Below are 24,959 nucleotides of genomic sequence, written 5' to 3'. Positions count from 1 at the left end.
GTCCTATATACTGATCACTCTCATAACATGAGGATAATCAAAAGACAACTTCAGCAAGCAATTGATGAAGTTTGTCTATGGGCTCTTAGTAATGGGTTCAGGTTTTCAGCAGAAAAAAGTGTCTGTGTGCACTTCTGTCAAAACTGCCCTCACCCAGATCCTAAATTAAGTATGGGGCTGACTGTTCTTCCAGTAGCAAAAGAAGCCAATTTCTTGGGACACATCTTTGACAGAAAACTTGCATTCCTTTTCAATTAAGAGAAAAGTGCAAAGGTATTGAATCTCCTTCGAACTCTATCCTCTACTGAATAGGGTGTGGATTGATCTTCATTGCTTTGTTTTTATCATGCACTTATATGTTCAAAGCCAGATTATGGGTCTCAAGTTTGTGGTTTTGCAATGGCAAAATAACCTGTAATGGTTGGATTCCATCCAGCATCAGGGTATACAGATAGCTACTGGTGCCTTTTGCATCCTGTCCACTCAATCTTTATGCTGAAGCAAATGAACTGGCTCTATCACTTAGATGGAAACAGTTGTTTTTTTAATTATACCCTAAAAATAAAGTTTCTTCCAGAGCATCCTACATGAACTAGTCTCTTTTCTCTGTATTGGAAAGCTCAGTATCTTGCACATCAGACTGCCATACGTCCTTTTGGTATTCTTGTTAAAGATACTATGTAAGCTGTTGGCATGAATGTAGACAAAACTGCATGCACCAAACCTAACAGCATTCCTCCATGGTACATTCACACTCCATCCTGCAACCTCTCACTTTGTCAACTACAGAAGTCTCATACTCCATCAACTGTCTACCAGCAATAGTTGAATGCACATACAGCAGCACAATCTGATTTCTTGCCTATCTGTACTGATGGTTCAAGAACCTATGTTAGCTGTGCTGCTATTTCTTGACGTTGCTGTCTCCAACCAGATTGCACATGACTGCAGTAATTATATACAGCAGAGTTGCATTTCATTCAGCTTGCACTTGTGTATATAAAAGAAACTACTGCCAAAAATGTGTAATTTACCCCCTCTCCTGTGTATAATTCAAATCTGGTACTGTGTGAGGTGTTACATCTGTTGTACGAAATGAAGATCCTTAATTTTGATGTTCAGTTTTTACAGACAGTTTTTAAGGTCAAAGCTGATTGCCCAGTACCAATCATCAATACAAGAAGAATTGACAAACAAATTACATGATATTAAGCCCAAAATTAAGCACTGGCAGTCTAGTCAACATAGAAACAGAAGGGAGGAAGTTGTTCTTGCTAGGCTCTGAATAGTCAAAGTCATCTTGTACATTCTTATTTAAGGAGAACTGATGACCTGGGTGTGAAAAATGCAACACTTGTCTTATCATTTGCCATATTTTGGTGTAGTATCAGTACTTCACATGAGAGAGAGGAATGAAATTTTTATATCTATCTAGCCAAGCCATATACACTCAGAGAGATGCTATCAGACTCAGACAAATTGCATGATGTTTTTAATTTTTTTTTTTTTAATTTACACAAACACATTTCGTAATAAATTTTATTTATATATAAATACTGCATTGCTTAACTTTTATACATACATTTGCTGCTGTTTTAAGGATACTTGTTACATAAGACTGAATGATAAATGCACATAAACACAAGAAAGATATTTAATTAACCAGATATTTCGGTCTGGAAATAGCAGACCAATGGTCTGCTATTTATAGGTTAATTAAATATCTGGTTAATTAAATATCTTTCTTGTGTTTAAGTGCATTTATCATTCAGTTTTATAACATACATATCATTTACTAATTTATCCTTGACTCTTTATTAATACCTTGTGAACGGCTGTAACCTTTACTGTTTTTCTCCACCAATAAGCCAACCAATCCACGGGGATGAAGTTGCAGAGGATCCAGAAGTGAGTGACAAAGTTTGTGGCAGATTTATGGAGTACTCCTTATGAGAACAAATTGAATGTCTGTGGGTTTCAAAAACTAGATGATGGGCAGAAAATTCTGACATGATAGAAGGGATCTTGGCATTTTGGATTGTGCTACTTGGAACCTTCTGCCCCAAAAGAAAGAACAATAATAGTTCTTAAGGGACTGGAGAATCTAAACCAACTGTAAGTAATCTGAGTATTAAAGAAACGTTTTCCCATATTCTAATAATTGACTTCCCAGTAACTTGATTCTAATAAATGATTTCCCATATTCTAATCATTGGCTTCCCACTTAGCAAGTGCTAGCAGTTAATGAGAAGCCATGTCTGCAGCATGAAGAGACTTGCTACTGCAGATAGACCTCTTGAAGCTTTGAAATGCTGAAGCTGCAAAGTAGAAATTTCTGAAAATAAAAATGTTCACTATGCAATTTTTTTTGCCAGTGGACTCATGCCAATTGTGCCAAAATGAATGTTAGCACTCAAACTCCTAAGCCACCTCAGTCAGCCATTTTTCTTGTCCCCTGTGTTGCCTCACTATTAAGCAGTTCCTGAACCATGGTAAGCACATGGATAGCCTGGAACAGTGCCTTATCATGCTCGACAAAACCTTCTGGAAAATTGACACAATCGAAAAAATGTTCAATTTACAATCAGCATCTTGCAGCTAGCATGACTTCTGCAGACAATGCCAGCAAGCATTGCAACTTATTGCCTCATCAGTTCAAGACACAATTATGGCAGAAAACAAGAAAGTATAATGCCATCATCCTGAATTTCCATTCTGAAACTGATGCAGTGTTAAATGATGACATTTATAGGCTCACCAAACACTGCAACTTTGAGCTCAAGAAAATTGGGGTCAGGTGTCATCGCTTTGAACTCACAATTACATGGGAAGATGGAACAAACCTCCCATGCTTAATAAAGTGACCTGTGATACCCCAACAAGATCTGTGTTTATATCGACCATGAACTATAAGTTGAAAGGCATCAGCCATGATCATGTATACAAGCCTGGCCAAATCTGGCCTACGCACAGCAGGGAAAAAAAAGCAGCAGTTATGACAAGGACTGTAAGAGAAATGTCAAAGTGGATGTGATGGGCAATCAATTATAAAGAAGGAATATTAGTGAGAAAATCGATTCTGGAAATAACCAGCATGGAAACCTGATCTTAAACGTTGCATAGGGGAATGGGTAGGACCTATGTGGTTGACAGGAAATTTCCCAGAACCTTCCAGATATGTTTCATAAATATACACAGTCTCAGTTCTACCCTTAGTGATTTCAAGCACTTAACACACAATATGACATTTCACATTTTGCCAGAAAGAGATCAGAAAAATTTTTCTCAAATTGGATACCAAAAAGTCTCCTGGTCCTCATCATATATATATATATATATATATATATATATATTATGATGAGGACCAGGAGATATATAAATAAATATATAATAATAAATATATAAATATATATTTATCGTATTACTAAACCTTATTATATATTATATAATATATATATAATAAGGTTTAGTAATAAGATAAATATTTTAGTAATAATAATATTAGCAGTAATTCTGTATTACTCTTCAACCTTGGTATCACTTCTGGGTCTGTCTCTCACTGATGCTTTGACAAAACTTCACATAAAGTCAAAACTGGTCTGGGTGGTGGCCCTTCCCATAATACATAGCATTATACATGGGTGTAAGGATATGTGTGTTGCATTACTGGATACTAAGGCAAATGATGTGAAGTCATTAGCCTCTACAAGTAGCCTAGTCGTGAAGTTACTGTCCTTTGTACATTTGTATCAGCCTTTGTACCCTTTTTTCAGTTAATTTATCCCCTTCAAATCATGGGGAACAAATCTCAAAATAATAGTCTAAGTGTGGTCTGATCAGGGTCTTATACAATGGAATGATAACTCTTTTATCTCTGCAGGTCAGCATCCTTCTCATTATTGCAGCAATCCTCTGTGTTGCCTTCACCACCTTTGCAATATATCCCCTGAATTTCAGGTTTCTATCAATCATCAATCCCAGATCTCGGCTCCCCCTACTTCCTCCAGTATAGCTCCTCCAATAGAGTATGCAGCGTCCCATTGATATGTCCCAAACCTCAAGACCTTACATTTTGCTGCATTAAATCGACATCCCCTATTCATTTGCCCATCTGTCTAGCTTATTCAAATCCTCTTAATGGTTGCATAGATTGAGTTTGTTCACCCAAAAATTGTTGGAATAAGTGAAACATGGTTGGATGAGGATGACATCCTGACTGGAAGAGAGATGGGAGATGGAGTACTATTGATGACAGAAAAAGAATTATGTTTATACAAGGTAGAGATGCAAGGGGGAAATAGCAGTAGTGGTTTTGAGTCAGTATGGTGTGAGATAGAGGTGAATTAAAATGACGTACTTTGCTGGATGTTGCTATAGACCTGATAACATGGAGGGTAGTGACCAGGAAATGTATAAGCAAATGGGAAAAGGGTGATTTTAATTGCAGCAATAAAGATTGGGATGACGAGAGAGCGACTGGAAGTAAAGAAAACGAGTTTCTTGAGTTTTTGAGGGACATCTACCTCAAGCAGTATGTAAAAGAGGACACATGAGAACATGAGGGTCTTAGATTTGATCATCTCATCAAAGGATGCAATTATAAACCAGGTGTCAAATCTCCCACCAGTTGGTTAGAGTGACTTCAAATGATTAACTGGGTCGTTGCTAGCTATATTAGGAAAGGGTATAAATTAAATATGCCAAGAAATTATATTCTTGGTTTCATCCTTTATTTAAGTGTAAGCAAACAAAGTTTGTGTGCCATCTGTCTCTAATCCAGAGTATTTTAGTAATAAGGTGCGACTCCTTTTGGCTACTTGTATGATAGATGGAAATATGACTTCCTCATTACTTCAACCTTGGTATCACTTCTGGGTCTGGCTCTCACTGATGAGACCTCATCAGTGAGAGCCAGATAAAGGTCGAAACTGTTCTGAGTAGTGGCCCTTTCCATAATGCATAGCATTGTACATGTCTGCAAGGATATATGCATTGCATTATGAGGTACTAAGACAACTGATGTAAAGTCATTAGCCTCTATATACAAGCAGCTCAGTCGTGAAGTGACTTCATGAGCAAACTTTGTTTGCTTACACTTGGATAAAGGATGAAACCAAGAATATAATTTCTTGGTATCTTTAATTTATAGTATAACTAAAGTGAAAAAACCTTTCAACAAATTCTTATGCCATGTCACTGCTGAAAGCTGTCGCCTCATCTTGTCATAACAACTTGCTTCGTATTTCCACACATATCCGTTCTTATCAGAAAATTCTGTATGTCTAACCATCTCCCAGGTCAAACCTAGCAGAAGTAACGTATCTAGATTGTTTACTGTTGAATCTTCTGATGCTATGTCTAGATCTAGCACTCGTGAACCTTCGTTCACGTGAGTCTCAGGTAATTTTTACTCAGCAACTGTATCAATTCCATTTCCTTCCTTCCCTGTTATCGTCTTCCCAATTTACAGCTTCCATAGCTCAGTTGGTTATGACGATGCCCTTTAGTTGAAAAATCCTAGGTTCGAATCTAGTATCTAGGATGCGAAGAATCTTTTTCAGGCCTTTTCAACTGAAAGTGAGTTAACCAGTCTTATACAGAGGTAGAGGGTATTTTCCTCCTGGAAACTCCAGTTTTTGTTATTCAAAATTAAGTGAATATTGAATACCACATTATTTCTTAGCCGAATAAGAAACTCAAAGGTAGGAAATCTAATCTAAGAGTTTCATGCCGAATACAGAAAACCATATAAAGTTCGGCGAGTCCAAGCGTAAGCCAACACCTGTAATGCAATGCTAGGGCAACTCGTAGTAAAGGTGGAGCAAGATCCGATCACTTTTCTTAGTATTTTCCCATAATGTAAAACACACATTGCTCCACTTTTACTACGAGTCACCCTAACCAGGTGTTGGCTTACGCTTGGACTCGCCGAACTTTATATAGTTTTCTGTACTCGGCATGAAACTCTTAGATTAGATTTCCTATCTTTGAGTTTCTTATTCGGCTAAGAAATAATGTAGTATTCAATATCCACTTAATTTTGAATAATTTTACTTTGCCAAAATGAAGCCTATTGGCTCTTAATTTCAGTAACTCTGGTTTTTGTCCTTCAGAACAGGCAAAACCAGCCATTAGAGCATATATAATTAACATAAATAATACAATGACCTCATAGCCCGTGAAGTGCGTTGGCAGTAAATCTAAATAAATCAATCCTTTAAATTTATGTTCCCATATATGTGGAATTCCAAGGTTAGTAATTATGACAAGCTTAAGAAATTGCTTGGATCGGTGTCATGGCATGTAAAACTGCAAGGGCTGGATGTTGATAGTGCATGGGAAGTAGTAAAGGAGTGTTTGATCCCTCAAATATGGTAATGGCTAACTGCATACCTATAGTCTGGAGAGTAAATCAAGTGGGAGTTAAATGGATGAATAACACCATTAAGCTTGAGCTGCAAAAAAAGAAACAACTGTGAAGGGAATTTAAGGAGAAAGATGACCTGCAGATACACGAACAGCACAAAGCAAAGGCCAGAAGGGTAACTAGTGCAGTAAGAAAAGCAAAAGCAGATTATGAAAGGAAATTAGCCACACAAGCTAAAGAGAATTCCAAACAGTTCTTTTGATATGCTGTAAGTAAAAGAAAAAATGTATAAGACAGAATGATTTTAAGGAATGCTGATGGTAGGGAGGTAACTGAATCAGTTGAAATAGTAGAATTACTAAGTGAACAGTTTGCACCAGTATACCATCCAGGTGGGGATATTGCAGGAACAAGAGAGCCAAAGCCTTATATGGGAACTGAGGTAAATGAAACAGAGGTGAATAGTATATTACAGAACCTTAATGTGAATACATCTGTGGGATTAGATGGTATACCAGCTCGAGTCTTACGTGAAGTGGCAAAGGAACTATCAGTGCCCCTGACCATATTGTTTAATTTAGGTCTCAGCTCTGGGTTAGTCCCAAAGGGGTGGAAAGAGGGGGAAAATAGTTCCATTGCATAAAGGAGGCTACAAGAAAGCTGTTGTAAATTACTGACTGATCAGCATATCAGGAGTCGTTGTCAAGGTATTAGAGAAATTACTCAAGAGGCAAAATACAAGAATGGATAGATGGAAATGGGATACTGTGTGAGGAGCAGCATGGTTTTGTGAAGGGTAGATCATGCCTCAGTAATTTGCTCACGTTGTATAATACAATGACGACTGAACTGGATAAGGGTAATGGGTTTACACTGATACTGCTGGACTTTGCTAAGGCCTTTGACGGGATACCACATGGAATTCTAATCAGTAAACTGCAGCACATGGGGATGGATATAGGGTTGGTGAGATGGATAGGAGGGCGGTTGATGGAGAGATATCAGACAGTAGTTTATTCAGGAGTGGAGTCCAAAAGAAGGCCTGTGACTAGTGGTGTGCCGTAGGGTTCTGTTCTTGGACCACTGCTATTTAATTTGTTCATTAATGATATAGGAAAGGATCTAAGAGGAACTGTTCATTTATTTGCCGATGATAAAAAATTGAGTAGAGCAATAGTGAATACACGATGTCAAAATTTTGCAGGATGATTTGGATAGATTGGCAGACTGGCCTAAGGAGAATGGATGTCAGTTTAATGTGGCAAAGTGTAAGGTTATGCATTCTGGGGTGAAAAGATTAGCAGCAGTATACCACATTGGTGGAACTGTACTCCAGGAAACTGACGAAACCAGAGATTTGGGAGTGTTGGTGGATAGGGAGTTGAAGTTAGGGGGCAGAATTTTTCAGAATAGGTCTGGTGGTGGGAGAACTAGGGGCCATCCATGGAAATTGAGCATGAGTGTAGTTAGCAAGGGTGTTAGAACTAGGTTTTTTACTTGGAGAGTGATGAATGAGTGGAATAAGCTGCCAGAGTCTGTTGTGGGTGCCATGACTGTAAATGAGTTCAAAGCAAAGCATGATGAATACTGTGTAAAATGTTAATACTTCTTGACATGATATTTAGGGCTTCTCTCGATGAGTCTAAGGACTCCTTGGAGTTGCCTGTAATAATAATAATGTAATTACTTGACCTGCACTCACTGTGCTAATATTCCAATGTATGTTTTCTACATACTCCCTCATACCCCTTGGATTAGAGCACTAACCAATTATAAATTTCATTCTATTAATAGCTTACAATAGATAGCCTTAAATGAACTGTCCTCCTGATGCTTCTACTCTTTTCATCTTCAATTATTCTACTATAATTAGCAAAATCCCCACCCCATCCTGTTCCCACTGTCCTCTCTGAAAATACCATATCCTCTGCATTCTATCCCTATGATTATATCATCCAAAGTCAACCAAGTCATGCTGATGCTTAGAACTTCTGAATTTGAGCTAAACAAACACACTTTTATGTGTATGTGAGGATTTACACCACTGAAGTCAAGGCCTGGAAGGATCTACATTCAGCATAATGAGATTACTCTCCCACCTACTAACCTCTAGGTTGTTTGGAACTACACTCATCTGAATTTCCCCTGTCCCATCCCCCCCCCCCAAAAAAAAACATGATTCTGCACTTCTAAATGAACAATACTTTCTCAAGACAATCAACTCCAAATCCAATTCAAATGTAAGTCAAATCAAATGACATAAATCGCATATCTGTGCAGTCTTGTCTTGTAATAATAGTGTTTGCATATTAGGGGTAATGCACTGAAATTCCTTCCTAAAGTGCTTGATAGTATCCAGAAGAGCAAAATACAACTAACTGTAATCTCCATCTTAAAGAGATGCAATCCAATGAATTTCTCATATACATTTGTTTCTGTTTTATGTCTTTTGTATAGGTACTGTCATGGGCAGCAGTATGCCACCAAACTAGCTACTATCTTTCCTCCACTTTCTTTGTCACTAATTCTGCTTTCTGCTGAACACACAGCAGATTTTCATCATCCATTTATCAGCTGTATACCACATTGGTGGAATTGTACTCCAGGAAAGTGATGAAGTCAGAGACTTGGGAGTGTTAGTGGATAGGGAGTTAATGAATTAGAGTTTTCAAAACTGATTCAATGTCATGAGAGTAAAATATATGCAAGGGGTGTGTGTTTGTGGAGAGAACAGACGGGAGACGAGGGAAGGTATGGATTTGTAGGAAATGCGATATATTATTAGACCATGAGGTAATAAATGCAAAGCAGATTGAAAAGATAAAAGATGGCATAAATAAATGAAACAGAAAGGAAGCAAAAGCTAGTGAAACTGATGGAGTGAAAGAATGCAATAATGTAAGCAAAAGTTAGCAAAAGAAAGAACATAGAAGCAAAAGTAAGAATATAGAAGAGAGAGAGAGAGAGAAAGTGTTGAATGAAAGAGTAGTATGACTAATGTAAAGAATGACGAGTTGGCTGCAAAGAGGAAGATAGCTCAGTTTCCCGGAGTGGTACACAGGGCAAAGCATGAGCTGGAGTAAATGAAGAAATATCTGGGGAGTGGATCATCTAATAACAGAAAGAAAGAAATGCAAGATAAGACAAATGAGGGCTTGACCAAGAGAGAGAGAGAAAGTAAAATCAAGGAGCAAGTGTTGTACAACAATTCAATCATAAAAGGTGTGATCGATGAGAGTTTGACAAAATCATGCTTTCCTGGTGAGAAATTAATGATGTTAGTGAGGCGATTAGAGCACAAAAGGGTAGGGTGAAGGAAATGATCGTAGTGGCTGGAACAAATGATTTAAAAGGAGAAAAGTATGGCATGAGAGAGGACATGAAAGAATTAATGGAAGTAGCAAAAGAAAAGAGTGGAGAGTTAAGATAGTCAGCCTGTTGCCATGGTATGACAGAGTAGAGCTGAGAAGGAGGGCTAAAATGGCAAATGACTCGATGCATAGGTTATACAGGAGGAGTGGTGTGGAGTGAGTTTGATGGGCAAAAGGACTATACATGAAGGATGGTTTGTATCTGAATGAATTTGGTATTCAGAGACTGCAAAAAGTGTTGTTGAATGAAGTAAAAGTGGATGTGCAAAATCAGGGAAACTAGAGCTTTTTGGGGGGAAGGGGGGGGGGGTTAAGCTGCTGAGTGGATATGCAGACACTAGTGAGGCAGCTAAGTGTAGGAATGTATGAATAATATGCCTAAGTTAGTACCACTGGGAACAAACCAGAATGGGGAAGTTAGTATAAAGCATTAGGATAGCAGTGGCCCTAAGGGGATTTTGCACTTTATGCACTACAGGTTAGTGCATAAAGTGCATAACTATGGGTTAGTGAGACATAGCTAACAGAAGATGACATGGTGTTCAGGGCAGAAAGAGAGAGAGAGAGAGAAAAGAATTGGGGGAAGAGTGTTATTGACATGTGCCGATGAACTGCAACCAAAGAGAGTAGAAGTTCAACTGCAGGACAGTGAAAATGGCACATTTGAGGCTATCTGGTGTGAGATTGAGGCCAGCAGAACAAAATATACAGTTGGATGCTGCTATAGAACAGGGAATGAACAAGATGGAGATAAAATGCATCAGCAAATAGACTCAATGAGTAGTGGAGAGCTAATTATTATGGGGGGGATTTCTACTATGGGAACATAAATGGGAAGGAGGAGAGGAGAGATGGGAGAAAGGAAATGGATTTTATGCAGTTACAAAGGGATACTTATCTGAGACAGCATGTAATGGAATATACTACGGGTTCAAGAGTGCTCAATTTAGTAATTGCATGTGAGAATTTGTCTATAAAGAATGTGACCGCATTGCCACCAATTGATGAGAGTGATCATATAGTCCTGACCTGGAGGTGACCAAATGTTTGGAAATTTTCAGTTAAATATGTGGAATTACAGGGCTGGTAAGTACAGCAAGCTCAGGTGATTGCTTGGATCGATGCCATGAACATAAAACTGCAAGGGCTGGCAGTTGATAGTGCATGGTAAGTGGTAAAGGAGTGTTTGGGGGAGGTAATGGCTGGCTGCATACCTATAGTCTGGAGAGTAAATCAAGTGGGAGTTAAATGTATGAAAAATCATCATTAGGCTAGAGCTGAAAAAAAAAAAAAAAAGGCAATTCTGGAGAGAATTTAAAGAGAAAGGTGGCCTGCAGGCACATGAACAGTACAAGGCACAGACCAGAAGGGTAACTAGTGGTAACAAAGGCAAAAGCAGATTATGAAAGGAAGTTTAGCAATGCAGGCTAAAGAGAATCCAAAACAGTTTTTTCAATATAATGCAAGTAAAAGAAAATGCACATGGCAGAATGATTTTAAGGAATGCCAATAGGGAGGTAACTGAATCAGTCGAATTAGTAGAATTACTAAGTGAACAGTTTGCAAGAGTATCATCCAGGTAGTGATACTGTAGGAATGAGAGAGCCAAAAGCTTATATGGGAACTGAGGAAAATGAAATGGAGGTACATAGCATATTACAGAATTTAATGTGAATACAGCTGTGGGATTGGATGGTATACCAGCTCGAGTTTTATGTGAAGCGGCGAGAGAATTGTCCCGTGGGAGTGGAAAGAGGGGAAAATAGTTCCATTGCATAAAGGAGGCTCCAAGACAGCTGTTGCAAATTACTGACCCATCAGCATATCATGAGTAGTCATCGTCAAAGTATTGGAAAAGTTGGTCAAGTGCAAAATACAGGAATGGATAAATGGAAATGGCTTACTACATTGGGGCAGAATGGTTATGTAAAGGGTAGATCATGCCTCAGTAACTTGCTCACGTTTTATAATACAGTGACAGCTGAGACGAATAAGGATAATAGGTTTACAGTGATACTGCTGGACTTTGCTAAAGTCTTTGACAGAATACCACATGGAATTCTAATCAGTAAGGTGCAGTACATGGGGATGGATATAGGGTTGGTGAAATGGATAGGAGGGGGGGGGGTTAATGGAGAGATATCAGAGAGTAGTTTATTCAGGAGTAGAGTCCAAAAGAAGGCCCAATCAGAGATTAGTGGAGTGCTGCAGAGTACTGTTCTTGGACAGCTAATGTTTAATTTGCTCGTTAATGATATAGGAAAGGATCTGAGAGGAACTGTTCAGTTATCTACCAATGACCCAAAGTTGGGAACAGCAATAGTTAATACAGATGATGTGAAAATTTTACAGCTAAAGCTAACGCCTTTTAATTCCCGTATATAGGGAGTAGGTGAAGCCCTTTAGCCCTATCTAACTTTTGGAGACTGAGTGGGCAGTTCAATCTCCACTGGAAGATTGAACTGCTTGAAAGGTTGTAACATAGGTTGTTGTTGAGATGTAGGGGGTTGAGAATGATTTCCTTTCATTCTATTATCTTCCTTTCTAATTCATCATAACAACGGAAAATGTTATTAGACTTGTTCCATAGGACTGTATGGCTAGGGTTTTCTTCAATAGAATTGGCCAAGAATAGAACATGACTAGATAAAGCACTGGCTCACATTCTCTTTTGCTCCTCAATGCATAACTCAATTGACTTCTCTGTTTGGCCAAAGTAAGGTATGTCACAGTTGCACCAGATCTGGTAAACACCAGAAAATTTAAGATTATGATGTCTAGGTTTCGGATGGCTCACTAGGGACTGGATTTTTGGAAGAGGAGTAAATAAAGTTCTAATGCTGTATTTTCTAAGAACCTTGGCTAATTCAGGTGAGACAGAGCTTATGTATGATATAAAAATATTACCTTTTACACTATTGGTCTCTTCATTATGGCAACCAGGAGGATTTAATAGGAACTTATCAGTAGTTTTTTTAGAATAACCGTTTAGTTGAAAAGTAGACCTGAGAAAATTGAGTTCTTCATTGAGTTCTATCTCATCATCAAGAACAGATGATGAAATCACCCATTGCAAGACCATGATTTTGTTTATAGATGGTATCCTGAAATTTGAAGTATCCTGAGTAGATGCAATGAGTAAGGCCATGATCATTTTAGATTTATCCTTAAGTAGCACAAGAACTTCATCTGTAGGAACATTGGTGAATAGGGAGACTATGTCAAAGCTTGCCATGATTTCATCTTCCTTAATAATGATATCTTTTATACATGATACAAAATCTGCAGAGTTTTTAATAAAAGACAATGACTTACCGGAAAAACATTTGAGAGATTTTGCCAGATATTTGGAAAGGTCGTATGTTGGAAAGTCAATTCCTTCTACAATAGGTCGAAGTGGGGTATTTACCTTGTGAATTTTAGGTAGACCATATAATCGTGGAATAAGCAGATGTAGAGAAAGAAGAGAAAGGCGAATGTTTCTAGGTAGTTCAGAGGTAGTTCTCAGTAAATTATTGGTCCAGTTGTGGAGTTCACGAGTGGGATCTCTCTCTCTCTCTCTCTCTCTCTCTCTCTCGAGGATCGAGCAAGCGTCACTCTGTAACAATTCCATCATCTTATTTTAATATTTTCATCAATGTTAAGAACTGTGGTGTTGCCTTTATCCACAGGAAGAATAATTATATTTTTGTTGTTTTGTAACTTCTTAAGAGCCTGTTGTTCTGATGAAGAGATATTGTCTATAGGAGGTTTGCCATTATTATGAAAATGGATTCAATACGGAGTAGATTTGCCTCTTGGGTAGGAAGAAAGGAGGTAGCTTTTTCTATCTTAGTAAGTAATAATTCTTTGGAATAGATCTAGGAGATAAAACGAAATTTAGGCCTTTACTGAGGATACTTTTCTCTGCATCGGAAAGATTATAAGTTCATTTATTAATCACAACTTTGTCAGGATGGAGGTGTGGTTTCAAAGAAGTCAAATTACTTTGTATTTGTTTAAGGGCTTCGAATTTCCTAATAAGTTTCAATTTGTTGTCATTTTGAATTTTGGCAGCTTGGGATTCACTTCTCATTCTAATAAGATTCCAACTGTCACTACCTAGAGATTGCTCAATTTCCTGAGATAACGTGGTTTTTTTGCTAAATAAAAAAGCGAAAGTGCATTTTGTATCAAGTATCCTCTCAGCAAGAAGATCTAGCTTTGCTCTATGATAAATCCTTCTAGCCAGTTCCATTTTAATGTTTTCTTTAAAGGAGATAAACTTAGGAAACACGGCATGGAATTTACAGTGTTTGAGAAACACTAACCTATTGATGTTCAGGCCTATCCTCTTCAACGTTTTCTGGAAATCCCTTATATTATTATGAGAAGCCTCGTCATAAGGAATAGAGATGTATGAAGATTGATTTACTCGGTTGTTATACATTTTTATAAAAGGATTGAATGACTAGAACTGAGAGAAATGAAACAAAGTTTATTAGTACCAGCACAACTAGTTTCAGCTTGTATCAGCCTTCATCAGGTAGGTGCACATTAAAAAAGGTAATATTTCTATACCATACATAAGCTCTGTCTCACCCAAATTAGCCAAGGTTCTTAGAAAATACAACATATAGAACTTTATTTACTCCTCTACCAAAAATCCATTCCCTAGTGAGCCATCTGAAACCTAGACATCATAATCTTAAATTTCCCGGTGTTTACCAGGTCTGGTGCAACTGTGACAGTGAGCCAGTGCTTTGTCTAGTCATGTTCTATTCTCAGCCAATTCTAATGAAGAAAACTCTAGGACAAGTCTAATAACATTTTCTGTTGCCATGATGAATTAGAAAGGAAGATAACAGAATCAAAGGAAATCATTCTCAACCCCCCAACATCTCAACAACAACCTGAGTTACAACAGCTCAACAACAACAACAGACTGTCATTGTGCTGCGGTCAAATACTGGCGTTCACGAGATGCTATACACGTGCATACGCTCAACAATGAAGCCAACAGTTTCGAATGTGCAGACTTCAACGTTCAAATACATTATACACTAACTTTCTGTGTTGTTTACAGTTATTTCCTCTATGTTTATTGGTGATTTCTTTTTTATTGTGCACCTGACGAAGGTTGATACAAGCTGAAACTAGTTGTGCTAGTACTAATAAACTTTGTTTTCATTTCTCTTAGTTCTAGTCATTCAATCCTGATATAAATATATATATATATAGTTCTGTTCTCAGGCTAAGTTGTCTATTTTGTAAAGGACACTACTTCTTTATGGCACCTGCTAAAAAAAAAGTCTTTTTCATGCAGCTTAGATGAGACCATGAAAGATGCAAACATTTATTAAAAGTCATATTTATAAATTTAGGGACACAAAAACACACATGTTGAACAGATTATTTTATTAATTACTAACAAAATAAAACTTGACGTTTCGACACTTGTATCGAGGTCATCATTGGAAGAAAACAAGTGTATCAGGAACCAAACTACATGCTCATGCCCTGTATACCGGTAAACTAAATCTATGTAGTTAATTAATCCTTTTCCCTAGCCTGACCTCTAGTGATAAAAAAAAATGAAAATAAATAAATAAATAAAATAAAATAAAATAAAATAAATAAAAATAAATAAATGAATAAATACAACTACAATAAACTGCTAAAGTCCTCATGTATTAATATTCTTCTGGACTTGTACAGTTCTGATTGTTATAATGATTAATTTCAGTTGCTGTTGAATGTTACAAATACTTCACCAGGTTGTCTTCATGTAATGGGATTTTTCTATGGCTAGTTTAGGTTGTTATACAGGTTGTAGGGTGGGTCCTCCACATTCTTGAAATGGTTAGGCCATCATTTTTGTTGAGATTTGGGTTGTGTTTGAGCATTTCACATGACTCTTTAAATTTTCTCTCAAACCAGGTTCTGGTGCGGTGTAGGGACTTGGTATTTTTCCAATCAATTCTGTGGTATGTTTGGAGTGCGTGGTCAGAAAGGCCGGTTTTTCCAAAATGGAGGTATTTAATGTGTCGTTTGTGTTCATCTTGTATGATTGGGATAGTCTGCCATGTCTCCCCTATGCATGGTATGTTGCATGTGCATTGTATTTTGTATACCCTATCACTATCTTGTATACACTGTAGGAGTAAAAAGGAAATATGTTCTGTAGGAGCAAGATAGCATACACTATCTTGCTCCTACAGAACCTATTTCCACACGACATCACGGCACTCTTTGCCCACGTACTCCGCTCCGGATATTTCGTGTGGCAAAACAATTTTTACCTTCAAAAAGAAGGTACAGCCATGGGCTCACCACTTTCCCCCCCCCCCAATAGCAAACTTTTATATGGAAGACTTTGAGCAACGTGCTCTAGAGAGAGCATGTCTAAAGCCCAAAATTTGGCTCAGATACATCGACGATATTTTCACCATTTGGCCCCACAGCCGCGAATCTCTAAATACATTCCTTAGCCACCTAAACAAACAACTCAAACGTATCCAATTCACCATTGAAATGGAAAAAAAAACTCTCTTCCTTTTCTAGACACACTTGTCACACGTCTTCCCTCTGGCTGTCTCTCCTCAATTTACCGCAAACCTACACACACATGCCAATATATACACAAAAATTCTTACCGCCACCCAACACAAAAACTAGGTGTCATAAGCACCCTTAAACACAGAGCTCTAACTATTTGTTCTAATGAACAGGCTCTAAACCAAGAATACAAGATCATCAACCAAACATTTATAAAAAATGGATACAGTAAAAAAACTATTCACAAGATCCTCCATAAAGATACCAGTAAGAACAAAAAAGAGTTCAGGAATGCTATGGCCATTTCTTATGTTAGAGGCATTTCTAAAAAAATAGACAGAATACTACGTAAACACAACATTAAAACCACCTTTAAATCCCCAAATAAGTTAAGACACCTACTCGGTTCTTCTAAAGATCCTCTTCCACACCTAGCCCACCCAGGGGTATACAAAATACAATGCACATGTAACATACCATACATAGGGGAAACAGGGTGGACTATCCCAATCAGACAAGACGAACACAAATGACACATTAAATACCTCCATTTTTGAAAAACAGGCCTTTCTGACCACGCACTCCAAACATACCACAGAATTGATTGGAAAAATACCATGTCCCTACACCACACCAAAACCTGGTTTGAGAGAAAATTTAAAGAGTCATGTGAAATGCTCAAACACAACCCAAATCTCAACAAAAATGATGGCCTAACCATTTCAAGAATGTGGAGGACCCACCCTACAACCTGTATAACAACCTAAATTAGCCATAGAAAAATCCCACTACAAGAAGACAACCTGGTGAAGTGTTTGTAACATTCAACAGTAACTGAAAGAAATCATATTATAACAATCAGAACTGTACAAATCCAGAAGAATATTAATACATGAGGACTTTAGCAATTTATTGTAGTTGTATTTTTTTCTTTATTTAATTTAATTTTATTTATTTTTTTATCACTAGAGGTCAGGCTAGGGAAAAGGATTAATTAACTACGTAGATTTAGTTTACCGGTATACAGGACATGAGCATGTAGCTTGGTTCCTGATACACTTGTATTCTTCCGATGATGACCTCGATACAGAGGGTTGAAACGTCAAGTTTTGTTTTGTTAGTAATTCATAAAATAATCTGTTCAACATGTGTGTTTTTGTGTCCCTAAATTTATAAATATGAGTGCTGATCGCCGTGTAACCTTAAAAAAAAGTCTTTCTAAATGTTTTTTGCATCTAGTATGCAATCTGGGTTTGATGATTTAAAACATTAACTTTTCAATCTACTTTTTTTATAAATATGTGAGCTCACTTGGTTTTTAACCCCTTAACGTACCAATTAAAAATCAGAAAGCGGTCGTTTTTCTGCCAATTTTTTGGGCGAGTTTTGGGCCAGGGCGATTTGCTGGATCAAATTCATCATTATTTGAAAAATAATGATGAATTCATCAAATTCATCATTATTTGAAAAATAATGATGAATTTGTGCAAACGAAATAGCCAATACACGCCGTTGGCAACTTTTCTCGGCTGAAAGGAAATAGGCACAAGATTGTCTAGCGTCTATATTCGGTTGTATTTATGTGTGAAACCAAAATTCAAAATCAATTTTGGTGCAATAAACAAAAGACGTGTCATAGACATCTTTGTATGTTAAGGGGTTAAAGTACATTATGCTCAACAAGAAATTATACTGTTGTTAAAATCCTTATCTAGTGAAAATAAACAAAGTTGGTGCATGAAGTAACATCAAGACTGGTTTATAGTTTTTTGGAGGCTCTAATAATGTGGGGTCCTAAGCTGTGGCTCATCAAGCTTATGCATAAATTCAGCCACAGAAAGGGTCACTATCCAGATCCAGAATACTCAAGTGGCAGTTCGGCCAAACAAACCTGTAAAAGCCTTGGCTCTTCCAGTGACAGGAAAAAATCTACCACTGAGCCAAACACCAGTATCCAAAGCAGAGCCAGCAAGGACTGCTCATTTCCTAGGACAAGCACCCATGAAAGGTCCTGACCAAGACCACATGAGTAGAAACAATGCAACAAACAAACATCCAGTGGAATGAAGTGATCAAAACCACTTCAATAGAAACTCTTAAAGTGGAAGGTTCCCTCTATTAAAACTCTGAGTGATCTAAAAGATAATTCTAAATCAGTGACCCCCAAAAAAAGGATCACTAAACTCATCACTCTTCACCTGAATAACTCCAGGACAAAACCCTTCAGTGGTGGCTCCTCTTACTCACAAGCAAAAATCTACTACCAGGCGGAACAACCCATCTCTTAGAGCAAGCACCTGCTGATCGAGGCAATGTCAATAGGAGCAATGCCATAGGCAGGAACCCAATAGAATGCAGTGATTAAGCCAACTCAAAAGGAAAACCATGGCTACAGAAAGTCACATCACCCAGGAAGATACTAAGGTTGAATCAATACATAAATCATATTTTCCATATGACTTTTAGATCTATTCTGGATCTGAAGAGGAAATTTTTTTTTTTTTTTGCTTGGTTTTAAATCATATTATACTCAACAACAAATTACATTCTTGTTTTAATCCTTATCCAAAAAGTATGCAAGTTTTGTTTCCATGTGAAATATCTTTGACTAATATACTTGTATATAGAGTGCTAACTTCACATGAACTGCTCCTATATGGCAAAGCACACTCCTTCAGATGAATACATATTATAGGAGGAGTCACTACCCACAGCAGTTATGCCCTTTATTGAGGTCTCATCAGTGGGATTTAGAAAAAAGGATGCTACTAAAGTTGAATCAATGCAGAATTCAAATAATTTCTATATACCAAGACTAGCGATGTAAAGTTAACAGCCACTATATACAAATAGACTAGTCAAGAAGATAATTCTTGCACAAACTTTGTTTGCTTAAAACCTGGATAAGAATCAAAACAATAATACAATTTCTTGTAAAATATATTTTAAAACCACTTGAAAAAGCTTCCTACGACTTTCTCTGATCCGTATTATTTTAATATGGGGATATATTATTCCTTTTGATTTCGTGCTATTGATTTATTCCAATCATTTGCATTAAAATAAAAAAAAAAAACATACAACATCCACTTATTGATAAACAAGAGAATGTACCTTCATTACATTTAAATAATTTGTGAAAACAAGATCAAAAATCATAGAAACTAAAATTCGTCAACAACTTCATTGGGATGTGTACAGTCCTTACATTAATTAAAGATTGTATATTGTTTTCTTTCTCAATTAAAACAAAGTCTGTAGAACTTAGTTTCTATTTTTATATATATATATATATATATATATATATTATTATTATTATTATTATTATTTCAATTATCCAGTTCTGTTTTTTAAATGTTTCATGTGTAATTTATCCAATATACTTACATTTTTATTTTAAAATTCACATTTAAATCACAGCTATAGACATACTGAAATGTACAGCCTTGATCGTTATTAACGCCTGATGCAGTCATACTTTAACCTGTTTGACATGTAATATCAGAAATGAAAGATCACAGTTTTAGTTAATCAAAAACACCTATTTGTACATGCATTTACACAAGCAATCGAAATGATCTCGATAATGTTCTTCGCGTTACATGCGGTCAGAACATAGCCTGGAAAATGTGAAAAAGCATGTAGTTTACAACAGGGGAGAGGACTAGTTGAACCAACTTTTATTATGATGATTTAACACCTCCAGGGAGTCCAAAGACTCATCGAGGGAGAGTGTGCCGACAGCTTCGTTATCATAAGAATGTTTTTTATATTGCATTAAAAACTATCTCTCACAAAATTAATAATAAATAAATAAATATGATATACAATAAATAAAAATGATTTTTATGGCATCTCTCCATGGAGTCAGGAGACTCCTTGTGGGAGACCCAAATTAACCATCATACACTCAAATCCTATCACACCTCACCTTGAATCCATTCACAGTCAGGGAACCCACCACAAGTCTGGCAATCCATTCCACTCATCACTCTCCAAGTAAAAAATCTGGTCCTCACACCCTTATTAATCACATTCTTAAATTCACAAATCCACGGATGGCCATCCCTAGTTCTCTGACTATGTGTCGTATATTGAAAATTTTCACTTGCACAAACCTTCAACCTATCTTCGTAGGGAGCATTCCACAGACCTGTCACCATCATGATAACTTGTCTCTGAATCCTCTCTACCACCTTCTGGTATACAAGAAACCCAGGTGACCAAATCTGTGTGCAGTAGTCAAGATGTGGCTGAATCATAGCCTTATAAAGAGGGATAATAGCTTCCCTATCTTTACTTGTTAGCGTTTACTTGATTAATTTACCAATTAATCAACTTTTGCTATAGGTAAACTTTTGCAACATGCCCTCTGAAATTCAACTCTTTGTCCACCATTATCCCCAAGTCTCTAGCCTCATCAATTTCCTGCAATCTAATACCATCGCCATAACACACTGTATGCAACCATTTCAACCCGAAGTGCATAACCTTACATTTTTCAACATTAAATTGATAATCATTATCGTTTGTCCACAATACCAATTTATTTAAATCATCCTGAAATTTCAAAAAAAAAAATAATAATAATAAATGAAATAAAATTTAGAGGCTCCATTTTTCCATGCTCAACACCGTAATTAAATAGCATTCATATAAATAATATTGTTTTGTTGTTGCACAGGCACCCACATGGAATCCTAAGACTTCTCTAGGAAATCAAAACAATATCTTTCTTACATCTATTTAAACCGATTATTATTATTATTATTATTATTATTATTATTATTATTATTATTATTATTATTATTATTATTATTCCTGACACCTCCAAGGAGTCCGAAGACTCATCGCGGGAGGACACCTACAACTGTCTCAACCACTACACCGAACCTCTACTACAAATCAGATCCATCAACGCCATCTACCGCCCACATCCACCACCACAAGGGGAGATATGATAAAATTATTTAAGTTACTTAAAGGATTTTATAGGATTGTTTCAAAGGGAAATGTTTCTGCTCACTGCTAGAGAAGGAAGAACAAGAGATTATCCCAAAAAGTTGGGTAAGAGTGTGGTCAGGAAAGGGATGAAAAACGGGATGAAAAACCCGAGTTTCCAGGAGAAAAAAACCCCACTACCTCCGTATAAGATCGCATAACTCACCTTCCATTAACAAACAAAGCACTCACAACTGATTGGAGCACACCATTTCAATACTATAAAAGCGAAAAGTATAGTTCTCATTCCTTTCCTGACCACACTCTTACCCAACTTTTAGGGATGACTTCTTGTTCTTCCTTCTCTAGCAGTGACCAGAAACATTTCCCTTTGAAATAATCCTATAAAATCCTTTAAGTAACTTAAATAATTTTATCATGTCTCCCCTATTTTCGCATATTAACCAACTTTTATAATTTTCAATCTGTTCTCATATGGAGAATTCCACAGACTATTCACAGTATTGATCATCACCTTTACATCCTCTCCATCACTTCCTCATCTCCAAGAAACCCAGATGACCAGACCTGAGCACAATAATCTACATGTGGTCATATTAAGGCTTTATAAAGGAATAGAAAGATAATTTCCTTACCTCTGCTTGCTAGTATGTGTGTATTCGTTAATAACAAGTAATCCTGTGAGCTAGAGCCTCCATAGCTCAGTCGGTATGGACGAACTCCTTTGGTCGGAAAGACCTGGGGTTCGATTCCTGTATATGATGTAAAGAATTTTTATCTGGTCTCTGTCATTTTCGACAAAAGATCAGTTTGCTAGACTCATACGAATCTAAATGATTTTTTCTTCCAGAAACTCGGTTTTTCGTCCCTCAGAACAGGCAAACTGGCTAGGAGAACACACACAACTAACAGACAAAAAATGCATTATAACCAATAGCTTCATGTTGGTTTCATAAGATGGTGATATACTACCCATATGGAACTCATGGCCACTGGGTTATCATACCCTAATTACTTAATTAATCCTGTGAGCTACCTTGGCTACATTTGCAATATCCCTCTATACTTCAACTCTCTATTACTCTATCTAACACTACCCCAAACTCCCTGACTTCATCAATTTCCTGGAGTACAGTTCCATCAACGAGGCAAAAATTGGCACAGATTGAAATATTTTATTCTAAATTGCATAAATCTACATTTTGTACATTACATTGACATACATTATGTTATGTGCGTATTGTCAGCTTATTTAAATCATCCTACAAGCGTTCTACATTACTCTGATTAATTATTAAGGAGGCTCTGTAGCTCAGTGGATGTGGCGTTTGCATACCACGGTGTTTGGCCGCACGAAGGAAGACTTGGTTTCGAGTCTAGTCGACGACTAGAGTTAATTTTTCTAAGCTTTTTTCGACCGGTTCCCCAGTTAGTCGATCTCTGGCACGGGCAAGCGGGTTTTTCCTCCCGGAAACTCAAGAAAATCGACTGTAGAACCCACATTATTTCAGACATTAAATATATTGTGTTAGGGTTAGGGACCACGAGATGGCGGCACATTTGAGCCGTCTCTCTTCACTGCGTACCGCTTAATTAGTGATAACCTTGGGCCATCTATCTCTGATTGGGTACCAGTGGAGATTAAACTGCCTACTCAGTCTCCAAAAGTTAGATAGCGCTAAATGGCCTTGCCTACTCCCGTATACGGGAATAAAAAGGCGTTAGCTGATTTTTTTTTGACCCAACTTTGCATCATCAACAAACTACCTAATACCTCCCTTTAAACATGCCCCCCCCCCCAAAGAAAAAGTGCTAAACTTCGACACCCGTTTACTCTATAACATATATCGTTCTGGTTATATAGCACTGCTTATTTTCTTTTTTGTACAATACTGTATTTCCCATAATATTTACGTACAAAATAAACAGCTGTGGTCTAAGCACAGAGCCCTGCGGCAAACTACAATTGCCTGCCTGCCTTCTCCTGGATTCTAATGCCCCATATACTACTTTCTGCTATCTGTCAAACACCCATCCTTTTATGGATATACCAGTTCAATATATATCCCCATTTCTTGCAATTTCTGTAAAAGACTTCCATGTAGTTTTGTGTCAAATGCCTTTCCAATAACCAGCAGCATCAACATATAGCCATTCACTTTATACAACTCAGCTGTCATTCTACCATAAAAGTTAGTATAGGCATGGCTTATCCTTCATAAATCCATGCTGCGCCTCATAGAGTTGATTATTCTTATCTAACCATTCGTGTATTCTCTTTTTGACCAACATTTGCAGCACTTTTACAACCACCACCATCCCTGAGAAACTGATTTCTGTGTAATCTACTACTTCAGAATTAGATCCTCCTTTGTGCAAAGAAATTGTATTGCTCTCCTTACACTCTCGGGACTTTACCAGAGCTGACACTTGAATGAAACATCTAGGTCAAATGCACTTCCAGTACTCCTGCACATTATCTTAAAAGGCGAGCCGATATCCCATCCAATCCGACAACTCTATTGCATTCAGATACGGCGATATCCTAAATTATTATTATTATTATTATTATTATTATTATTATTATTATTATTATTATTATTATTATTATTATTATTATTATTATTATTATTATAACGGTGTCTCCATGGAATCAAAAGACTCATCGCAGGAGACCCGATATTGACACACTAATCATTATTTACACAATACTTGTCATACCTCTCCTTCATTCACAGTTGAAGCATTCACAACCACCTCTGCAAAGCATTCCACCCATTCACAACCCTCCAAGTAAAAAATCTAGTCCTAACACCCTTGTTAACCACACTCTTACACAATCTCCAGAGATGGCCCCTCATTCTCTTACATCCTGCACTGGTTTTTAAAATATCATCAGTATCAATCCTGTAAAATCCCTTTAACAATTTAAATACCTCTATCATATCTCCTCTCCTACGTCTATCAGCTAGTTTTTGGAGCCCACAGATCATCAATCTATCCTCATAGGGAACATCCCACAGATCTGCAACAATCTTTGTAACCCGACTCTGAATCCTCTCCACCACTTCCGCATCACCAAGAAATCCTGGCGACCAGATCTGTGCACAATAGTCCAAATGCGGTCTTATTAATGCCTTATAGAGTGGAACAATAACTTCCCTATCCCTGCTTGTTAGTATGTTCCTCAACAACCATGTAATTTGATGTGATGTTTTGGCAATCTTTGCAATATGCCCTTTAAACTTAAGTTCTCTGTCCACAATAACTCCCAAGTCTCTTGTCTCATCAAAGTCTCTTGTCTCATCAATTTCCTGCAGTTCAGTTCCGTTAACATAGTAAACAGCATGCGATGTCATCCTCCCGAAGTGCATCACCTTACACTTAGCCACTTTGAACTGACAGCCATTTACCACAGTCCATACCGTCAGCCTATTTAAGTCATCCTGTAATATATTTACATCATTTGAATTGATTATCGCTCTTCCCAATTTTGCATCATCAGCAAACAAGCGGTCATTTCCATTCAAGGTATTTCCAATATCATTGATGTACAAATTAAACAATAGAGGACCAAACACTGAGCCCTGAGGTACATCACTAGTCACTTGCCTTTTTCGGACTCAGCTCCTCTGTAAACCACTCTTTGATATCTGTCCACCAGCAATCCTCTAATCCAAATCACCATCTTCGGATCCATATCCATTTGCTCCTATTTATGT

The 24,959-nt window shown here is 37.2% G+C and overlaps 1 protein-coding gene across 2 annotated transcripts in view; it reads right to left on the bottom strand.

The window, feature by feature from the left end:
• Pi3K59F (phosphatidylinositol 3-kinase 59F) overlaps window positions 1-19,877 on the bottom strand; it is a 586,771-nt gene extending 566,894 nt beyond the window's left edge. For both annotated transcript variants that reach the window (XM_090405919.1, XM_090405920.1), the window contains exon 1: window positions 19,663-19,877. In XM_090405919.1, the coding sequence (XP_090262045.1) occupies window positions 19,663-19,751 (89 nt within the window). In that variant the 5' untranslated portion in view covers window positions 19,752-19,877. The remainder of the gene's footprint in view (window positions 1-19,662) is intronic.
• Between the last annotated feature and the right edge of the window lie 5,082 nt (window positions 19,878-24,959).

This window comes from Typopeltis vanoorti, chromosome 16 (assembly GCF_054136105.1).
Source record: "Typopeltis vanoorti isolate ZY-2024b chromosome 16, IOZ_Tvanoo_1.0, whole genome shotgun sequence".
In the NCBI taxonomy this organism is placed as follows: domain Eukaryota; kingdom Metazoa; phylum Arthropoda; class Arachnida; order Uropygi; family Thelyphonidae; genus Typopeltis; species Typopeltis vanoorti.
Note: the sequence above shows the minus strand (reverse complement) of the source record. Positions and strands in the feature narration are given on the sequence as shown.